The sequence below is a fragment of the Hypanus sabinus genome, chromosome 1 (genome assembly GCF_030144855.1).
Source record: "Hypanus sabinus isolate sHypSab1 chromosome 1, sHypSab1.hap1, whole genome shotgun sequence".
Classification (NCBI taxonomy): domain Eukaryota; kingdom Metazoa; phylum Chordata; class Chondrichthyes; order Myliobatiformes; family Dasyatidae; genus Hypanus; species Hypanus sabinus.
In genome coordinates, this window is record NC_082706.1 from 128,138,547 (window position 1) to 128,148,726 (window position 10,180).

General features: G+C 39.8%; 1 protein-coding gene across 1 annotated transcript in view; it reads left to right on the forward strand.

Annotated features, from left to right (window-relative positions):
- rab12 (RAB12, member RAS oncogene family) overlaps positions 1-2,291 on the forward strand; it is a 48,797-nt gene extending 46,506 nt beyond the window's left edge. The window contains exon 6 of the mRNA XM_059976125.1: positions 707-2,291. Within this exon, the coding sequence (XP_059832108.1) occupies positions 707-817 (111 nt within the window). The 3' untranslated portion in view covers positions 818-2,291. The remainder of the gene's footprint in view (positions 1-706) is intronic.
- Positions 2,292-10,180: the final 7,889 nt, after the last annotated feature.

The window sequence follows — 10,180 nt, forward strand, 5'->3', positions numbered from 1 at the left end:
CTATATTAGCATTCTCTAGTATTTTATCAACTCCAAAACAGTTCTACTTATTTTCCAAATAAGTTCATTCTAATAAATGATGTTTGTTTGAATGTTAGTGACAGATATGTTTGTAAGTAGAAAAAGAACAGTGAAAGCAGGAGTTCACAGTGTGATTTTAGTGAATGTTTCTCCAAGATCTCCTTGTGATGTTGCCATTGACAACAACTCACCCAAACTTGCCATCATTGGCACACTGAGCACAACTTCCAACAGCAGAAGTGGCAGCTGTTGTTTCATTACCTGAATCACAATTTAGAGCAATGAGAAACAGCCAGCTGTCAAAGTGGTTGCAAATTGCCTTTTTCCACAGAGTACCCTGTGCAATATTGTAGCATGTGATAGCATACAAATTCCACAGTACTGTATATTGGCAACTCCCCAGCTGGTGTTAATGCTTCTCATAAGCCTCCTCCAGCACCTCTCATCTATTAGCACTACTTTTTATTTTGTATTCTTTCATGTATTTGTCAAGCATTCCTATAAATACATCAGATTTGCTTTTATGCTTTGGATTATATTGACTCAGCTTTTTGACTTGCAAAATTGCTTTGAAATCACAAAGTGTATAAAGTTTTTCAAAATCTGTTTTCATCTTTTATCTCTGTTCTCTTTTGATGTCTGAAGCTTAAAGAATTGTAATGTTTTACCCTATGCAAACTTTCAGATGCCTGAAGTACCCAAGCGCGAGTTATCAAACAGCATCCTGTCACTACAGCCAGAGCCTGAAATTCCACCAGAACTTCCACCAGCTCGGCCGAATGTTCGCTGCTGCTGACTGGAGCTTCTCCCCTGCGCCATACTGCGCTCGTACTCGCGTACGTCTCTGCAATGCAATCAGTCTCACCATTGTCATCATTGCACTTTGTAGGAATGATCAGAGAAGAACTTGGACTAACTTTGTATATGTGTGAAGTTTTAAAATGGCATAGGATAAAATTACTCTGTTCGGAATAACTGCACATGTATTTTTTAAAATCCTCTGATCTCTAGCAAAGTTGATGTTTTCTATACTAGTACAGTATTTAATGTTGGCACGTAGTACCAAGTGATTTCTAAACTTTGGAAGGGACTTTTTTTTATTGGTACTCTAACAAAAGTCAAGCCACCAAAAAGGCTGTCTAAGTACTAGCACAGAGCTGCTATTGTCAGTGGTATCATGGTATCACTGCTGCCTTTGAGTAGTACACGGTGGGTACATTAGAAAAACATATGAACCCAGTTTGGAAAATATTTTGGAAATTCTGCAAATCCTAATAATACACATACAAGGGAACCCCATAAGATACATGGTTGGTTTGTTTGTACATTGGTGCATAGACTGCAAATATGCATTTTAAGTACCCAGGAAGCTTTGGGAACTAAAAGGTTAACACTAATTTGTGATCTATCATTTGGAGAAAACTAAAGTTGTTCTCGGAGTGTGAAGCACAGAAATATTTAATGTGCAGTGGCAGAAATGTGCCATGCAATTTGAGTATTTTATCAAAGACAGAACACTATTGTGGTCAGGGCAGACATAATCCACTTTTCTCCATACTAATCATAAAAGGTGTGTTGTGAAAGGACACGATTTGTGGTCATTTTAGAAGCACTTAATATTAAGTTCTGGGCAGGGGGAGGGGGGTACTGGGTAAATGGTTCAGGCTCATATTTTAGGTGAGTATTTTATAGTGTACTTGAAATTTCAAGAGGGCATTTTATAAAAGTTGCCTTATGTGGATCAAATGTTTCAAAATTTGGTCTGTTCAAAGATATTTTGATTGTGCAAATGACTGCACCTCGCACTTGCACCATAGCTGTACTCAGCACTCCCTCATAACGATGTTAGATTTAAATTTTGGGTGCCAAGTGCATTGCAAAGTGGGTGTAATTTACTTGAAGGAAACCCCCACTTATGACGTGGCTCATAATACGAGCAACAGAGTAACTTCCATATCCAAGACTGAAGATTTTTTTGTGGAAATATGTGAGTACAGTATTCACTTTGCTATATTAATGGTTGGGGAAGTAATTTTGAATTACTCAAAGTTTGTACTGGTGTTCCCACAAAAGGGCAGATACACTCCCAGCTTGATTCCAGATTGTGCTTGGTCATTGCTGTATGTGGAATATGAAGGTCTTCCCACTATTAGTGCATGTTATTTAAAAAGTGAAGTCTGTCTCTGGTGTAGCTGATTTTTTTTTGATGGATTCAAATATAAGCATGGTATGTAAAATTGTGACCTATTAAAACTATATACACATAAGCACCTAAACTGTTTACTTTGTTTCTTGAAGCAATGCCGGAAATGATCGAGTCTGCCCAGAAGAATGGATATTACAATGTATCATAACATCTTCTGTATGAGAACACTATTGCATGTGTAGGGCTTTCTCAGCTGATCATTTCTTGGCACTTGGAAAATGAGGATGCTACACATGTACATTTTAGAATTGAGTGATTTGCTGATGAACATTTCAAAATTATCTTTTAAAAAAACTACATTCAAAGTTGTTGGTTCCATCATGCATTTACACTTCAGGTGTTTGAGACTTGGTGCTCTCACCACGTTGTTTTCTGGGAAATCACTGGTTGGGTTATCTATGTTAGGTCTCAGATACTGTTTCTCAGGCGAGGAGGGGATGGTAAAAAGTATCCCCTTGGGGGAGAACAAGTGGTAGTGGAGGCTGCATAATGCAGGCACAGGTCCTCTCCAGGTTATGCATGCCTGAATTTTGGACATAAAACAAGGCTTCCATATTATCAGATATAAAAGTCCAACATAATACATGCATAAAACATTCATTCCTACAGACAGCTGAACTGATTTCCTCTGCGCTTCTGGTAATTCTTCTCAGTCTTATTGTGTATATGTCATTTTTTTAAACATTTATCATTGTAACTAATCTTTGTGTTTTTTCCTTTATAATATTGATTTATGGATATCAGAAAAACAGAACCTTTTTTTTAAACTGCATACAGGCCATCGCTGGTAAGGGAGGGAGAAGTGTAGGGCACTTCGGGGAAGAGGTGCTTGGAAGATTGTTCTGCGAGACCTAGAGCATGTACATGAGCATGGGGGGTTGTGTATGTCTGCATGCAGGAACTTGTACATTGCTGCCATTCTGATATCCTAAGACCATGAAATGTGGCAACAAGGCATTTTGCCCTTTGATGCCTCATTATGGCTGATCTCGACATTCATTAAATCCACTTAGTCTTTCCCCATAACCCTTGCCACCTTTACTGATAGAAATCTTTCTCTCAGCCTTTTTTGTACACAAGGATTCTGCTTCCACTGGTCTCTGTGTCAATTCCAAACACTACAGATTCAGACTTAATATTACTGATATACGACATAAAATTTGTTTTGCGGTCACAGTACGGTGCAAGACTAAATTACTAAAGTAAATAGTGGGGGGGAAAGGGAGGAATTTATCAGTTTCATGTAGCTCCCCTTTATTCTAAGGAGGTATCATTGGTTCTAGGTTCTTGAATTTTCTTGGATGCTTTTACTGCATAAACTTATCAAATACCTACATTTTTAAATTTACATTGAGTTACTAAATCTGAAATTGAATTATTACCAAAAGTTAATGCTGAAAGTGGTGAAAATTTCTAATATCTGAACATATTAAAGCAATTAACAGTAATTCACTAAATCTTCAAAAGACAGCCAGTAGAAATTCAACATTGCCAGGAGAAAAATGAGGAAGTCTTATGCCAGTGCATAGAAAGCTGGGTCTTAAGAAGCTAATAAATCATTTGGGTAGAATTTATGAACTGCCTGTTATTAATTAGGACCTATATATTCTTCTTACCCTAACCACGTAGCCAACATTGTAGAAAAAGAAAAAAATGAAACATTAATTTTGATCCTCTCTCTAAAAAAATCTTAACCTTTATTGGAACCTATGAAGCTTTCAGATTATTTTGCTTCAAAAGGAGAGTTGCAGATTAAAAGCAATACAATGGATTAAATTTTCTAGAGACCAACTAAAATTATAAAGGTGGAATATAACTTTTAACATCAAAATACTCAAAACATCCTTCTGAACAGCTTTAAACTGGTTTATACTAATTAACCATGGAAATGAGCAATGGATAATTTTTATTTAAGGTTCAAAAGAGTATAGGTTTTAGAAGTAGAGCAGACTGCCCTCAGCTTCAAGCACAAACTTTAAAACAATGTTTAAAATACCTCAAATATATTAATACACAGTATAATTGATATAATATAAATATATAATTTTAAAAGTGTAGTGGCATGGTAGCAGCGTGCTTAATATAATGTTATATTGAGCCGGGTCCAATTCCACTATTGCCTGTCAGGTGTTCTCCCCATGACCGCGTGAGTTTCCTCCGGATGCTTTGATTTCCTCCCACAAACGTACAGGTTAGTAGTTTAATTGGTTACAGAGGTGTAATTGAGTAGCACAGGCTCAATGGGGCAGGAACAATTTTAAAATGTATCTTTAATTAGACTGTACATTGCACGCTCTTACCTAATACGAAGGTACTTGGTGCCATTTGTAATGAACAGTTGTAACTGGGTATTCTTAAAGTAAAGTGGGAAATACTTTGCTCCCAGCAGTGCAGCCAGCTTTTCTGGACAGACAAACAGAATTATTGACAAACCAGAAAATTTGCAGACACTGGAAATGAAAGCAATCACAAAAAAATGGTGGAGGAACACAGCAGGCCAAGTAGCATCTATGGAAAAGAGTAAACAGTTGACGTTTCAGGCCAAGACCCTTCATCAGAATTATTGTTTCAGTTCATGATTTATATCAGATCTGGGAAGTGTTCAATAAACAGGTATAAATGATGTTGAGAGTAGGGGATGGGAGAACAAAACGAAAGGTCTAGTAAGGAAAAAGGTGGATGAAATTAAATTACAAAATGGACAGGTATTGCCACTTCCTTTTGTGTTGTACTGAGGCAAATTACCTCAGTGCTTTGGAAAATAACTGATTCATAAAATACCAATCTTTATTTATCAGTTCATGTTTGTCACAGTACTGAAGCTGATATTTTCTAAATACTAGAAATTACCAGCTACACTCTGGCCCCTCTTTTTATTAGAGTAAATTATCTTTATATGAAGATTTTAAATGATTCAGTATATCCTTGCTGGTATTAAGTGTGTGAAAATCCAACAACTGACCTTAGCAAGTTAAGATGTGATCAATATTCTTTAATTAATTGGGAAAATAAATTGAATTAGATTTGTTAACCAACTATTTTACAAGTGTGGTATATAATAAATGTTAAAAAACATATGTTTCTATTACGTACATCAAAGGTGTGGTGTTTTCCTCATCCATTGTGGGTATGTATATGTGAAATTGGGTTCCTTCCCAAGCTAGTTACATACATAAAAAATGCCACTTTATTAGATACAGGAGTGAAGCCTGGTGTGGTCTTTGCTGCTGGAGCCCTTCCACTTCAAGGTTTGAAGTGTTGCGCATTCACAGATGCTACTCTGTACATCAGTGCTGTACCACCTGGTTATTTGAGTTACTGTCAGCTTGAACCAATCTGGTCATTCACCTCTGGCCTCTCTCATTAACAAGTTGTTTTTGCCCACAAAACTGCCGCTCACTGTTTCTCTTACTGTTAAGCAAGGGATCCATGGACTGTAGGTTGGGAACTCCTGCTGTAGTCACTGTTGTATGTGAAAATCTCAGATCAGTTTCTGAGATATTAAAACCACCTCATCTGGCACCAACAACCATTCCACAGTCAAGGTATCTTAGATCACATTAATTCTTCATTCTGATGTTTGAACTGAACTTGAACATGCTTTAATACATTGTATTGCTGCCACATGATTTGGATATTTGCATTAATAAGCAAATGTATGCAATAAAGTCATCACTGAGTGTAATTTCTTGCACTTTTATCAATGTGTGATGCTATAAACATTGTTTTATTTCAGAATTGCTTCATAATTCTGATCTTGGTGTTACACATTTTCAAACAAACAAATCAGTGTGCCTTTCACAAGCTGGGAATGGTTTTTTGGCTGATTTTGCCAGATGCAGAGTGATTTGAACAAAAGAAAATTCTGAACAGGGGTAGTGGGAATCTTCAGCAATAAGCCCTCATCTGTGGAGAGAGAAATAATTAACATTTCAGTTGATGCATTTTCATGATAATGGAAAACCCCTGTATGAACAATAACTGACCTTGATGTTCTCCATTCCCACCACCTCAGCCACTAAGTTGAACTTGAGTGATCACTAGATTCGGAAGAATGAATTTCAAGGTATTCTTGTACAAATAGATATTCTGGCACTGGAATACATTGTGTCCACCGCTTGCTGGCTGTGTTTTGTAATTTACCAAACACAAAATATTTTTGAAATAAACTTGGGTATCTCAAAAACTGCTGATCTGGGATTTCCACATACAACACCCTCTAGAGTTTACAGAGAATGGTTCGAAAAACAAAAAAAATCCAGAGTGCCTCGTTAATGAGAGGTCAGAGAGAATGGTCAGACTGGTTCAACAAGTTTGACTTATAATTTGTATCAATAATACAGTATATAGTGATTTATCTACAGCTGAAAAAATCTACATTTCACTGTTTGCACATTCTTTTTGTCACCTGTTGCAGCTGCTCTCATTCACCTGTCAATCTGATAGCGTCAGCAGATTATCCCCAAGGTAAGCCTAGCCTCGCCTGTTTGGAGATATTCCCTTTGCCCTTTTCATCCCTCTGTTAGTGTTTTCTGCAACTTGAAATTAACTTGTTTTCTTACCCCCTTAGTTTTAGCAAGGGGTCTTTGACCTGAAATGTTAACTCTGTTTCTCTTCACACAAATGAGCCCTGACCCGGAGAATTGGAAGATTGCAAACTCTTTAAGAAGGGAGGAAGGCGCAAAAGAAAGGAAATTATAGGCCAGTTAGCCTGACCTCAGTGGTTGGGAAAGTGTTGGAGTCCATTAGTCACACCAAAAATCCAAGAAGTAGGCAGATGGGTGACGGTCCAGAGAGGCAGGGGGAGCAGGCAGAGAGAGCAGAGCACCCCTGCGGCCATTCCCATTAACAATAAGTATTCCGTACTGGATACTGTTGATGGGGATGACCTACCAGGAATGAGTTGTAGTGGTCCTGCCTCTGGCACAGAGGTTGAACCCTCAACTAGGAAGGGGAGGAGGGAAGAGAAGAGAGCGATAGTTTTAGGGGATTCTATAGTCAGGGGGGCAGATTTTGTGGGGCAGATCGGGAGTCTCGGATGGTATGTTGCCTCCCTGGTGCCAGGGTCCAGGACATCTCAGATCGGATGCAGGCTATTCTTGAGAACGAGGGCATGAACCCAGATGTAGTGGTCCATGTAGGGACCAACGATGTAGGTAAGGTGAGTGAGGGGGTCCTGCTTAGAGAGTTCAGGGAGTTAGAAGTGAAGCTGAAAGGCAGGACCTCCAGGGTGACAATCTCGGGATTGCTACCTGTGCCACATGCGAGTGAGGAGGAGAATAGAATGATTACGCACATTAATACGAGGCTGAGAGCATGGTGCAGGAAGGAAGGGTTCAGGTTTTTGGATAATTGGTCTGTGTTCCAGGGATGTTGGGATCTGTTTCGAAGGGATGGTCTACATCTGAACTGAACGGGTACTAACATTCTTCAGGAATGTTTGCCAGTGCTGCTCGGGGGAGGGGGGGGTTTAAACTAGATGTGCAGGGGGCAGGGATCCAGAATACGAGAGAAGATGATATGATGAGGATAAGGCACAGGTGGGGAATACACGTTTCCCAAATATTAATTGTGTAAAGGAGAAAGGTGAGACAGAACATGTGTTGGAAAAGTTACATGTACAGAGGGTTGGTCAGAAGGAGCATGGGGTTAAATGTGTAGAAGGTTTGGGTGATCTTGAGAAGGTCATCATAATTCAAGGTGCAATTAGCCCGATGGAAGTTCAAGGAGCTGGGTGAGGTACAATAGACAATGTTTTAAGCAAAGAGAGGAGGAATGGGCTAAGAATTCTATACTTGAATGCGCGTAGTGTCAGAAATAAGACGGATGAGCTTGAAGCTCAGATGAAAATGGGGAACTACGATATTGTTGGGATAACGGAGATATGGCTGCAAGGGATCAGGCCTGGGAATTGAGTGTACCAGGGTATACGTGCTATCGTAGAGACAGAAATATGGGAAGAGGAGGTGGGGTGGCCCTGTTGGTGAGAAATGAGATTCAGTCCTTAGCAAGGGGTGACTTAGGAACAGGGGAAGTAGAGTCTGTGTGGATTGAGCTGAGGAACAGTAAGGGTAAAAAGACCCTAATGGGTGTTCTGTACAGGCCCCCAAACAGTAGCGTGGATATTGGGTACAAGTTGATTAGGGAGTTAACATTGGCATGTGCTAAAGATAATACAGTCTTTATGGGAGATTTCAACATGCAGGTGAACTGGGGGAATCAGGTAGGTGCTGGACCCCAGGATAGGGAGTTTGTGGAGTGTCTAAGGGATGTATTTTTGGAACAGCTTGTGCTTGAGCCAACCAGGAACAAGGCTATTTTGGACTTGGTGATGTGTAATGAACAGGAATTGTTAAGTGATCTTGAAGTAAAGGAGCCATTAGGAAGTAGTGATCATAACATGATAAGTTTTTATCTACAATTTGAGAGGGATAAGGGCAGATCAGAGGTGTCAGTGTTGCAATTAAATAAAGGAGACTACGGAGCCATGAGGGAAGAACTGGCCAAAGTTAAATGGGCGGATGCCCTGGCAGGAAAGACAGTGGATCAGCAGTAGCAGATATTCTTGGGGATAATACAAAAGATGCAAAAGCAGTTCATTCCAATGAGAAGGAAAGATTCAAAGAGGGGGAAGGGGCCACAGTGGTTGACAAAGGAAGTCAGAGATTGTATAGCATTAAAGAAAATGAAGTATGACAGGGCTAAGATGAGTGGGAATACAGATGATTGGGAAAGTTTTAAGGAACAGCAGATCTTAACTAAAAAAGCAATACGGAGAGAAAAAATCAGGTATGAGCTCAGTCTAGCCAGGAATATAAAAGGGGATAGCAAAAGCTTTTTTAGCTATGTGAAGAGAAAGAAGATAGTTAAGAACAATGTTGGCCCCTTGAAGAATGAATTGGGAGAAATTGTTATGGGAAACAGGGAAATGGCAACAGAATTTAATGCGTACTTTAGATCTGTCTTCACCAGGGAGGACACAAGCAATCTCCCAGATGTATGGATGGGCCAGGGTCATAAGATATCAGAGGAATTGAAACAGATTGACATTAGGAAAGAAACTGTGATGAGTAGACTGGTAGGACTGAAGGCTAATAAATCCCCGGGTCCAGATGGTCTGCATCCGAGGGTTCTAAAAGAGGTGGCTCAGGAAATTGCGGATGCATTGGTAATCATTTTCCAATGTTCCTTAGATTCAGGATCAGTTCCTGAAGATTGGAGAGTGGCTAATGTTATCCCACTTTTCAAGAAAGGAGGGAAGGAGAAAACAGAACTATTGCCCTGTTAGCCTAACGTCAGTCGTGGGGAAGATGCTTGAGTCCATTATTAAGGAGGAAATAATGGCATATCTTGATGGCAGTAATAGGATTAGGCCGAGCCAGCATGGATTTACCAAGGGCAAATCATGCTTGACTAATCTGTTGGAGTTTTTTGAGGGTGTAACAAGGATGTTAGACGAGGGTAAGCCAGTGGATGTAGTGTACCTAGATTTTCAGAAGGCATTCGATAAGGAGCCACATAGGAGATTGGTGAGTAAAATCAGAGCTCATCGCATTGGGGGCAGGGTTTCAACATGGATAGAAAACTGGTTGGCAGATAGAAAGCAAAGGGTAGCAGTGAATGGGTGTTTCTCGGACTGGCTGGAGATGACTAGTGGGGTACCACAGGGCTCTGTATTGGGACCACAGCTCTTTACGATTTATGTCAACGATTTAGATGAGGGCATTGAAAACCATATCAGCAAGTTTGCTGACGATACTAAACTGGGTGGCAGTGTGACATGCGAAGAGGACGTTAGGAGAATACAGGGAGACTTGGATAGGCTGAGTGAGTGGGCAGATACTTGGCAGATGTCATTCAATGTGAATAAATGTGAAGTTATCCACTTTGGAAGCAGGAACAAGAGGGCAGAGTATTGTCTGAACGGTGTAGAGTTAGGTAAGGGAGAAATGC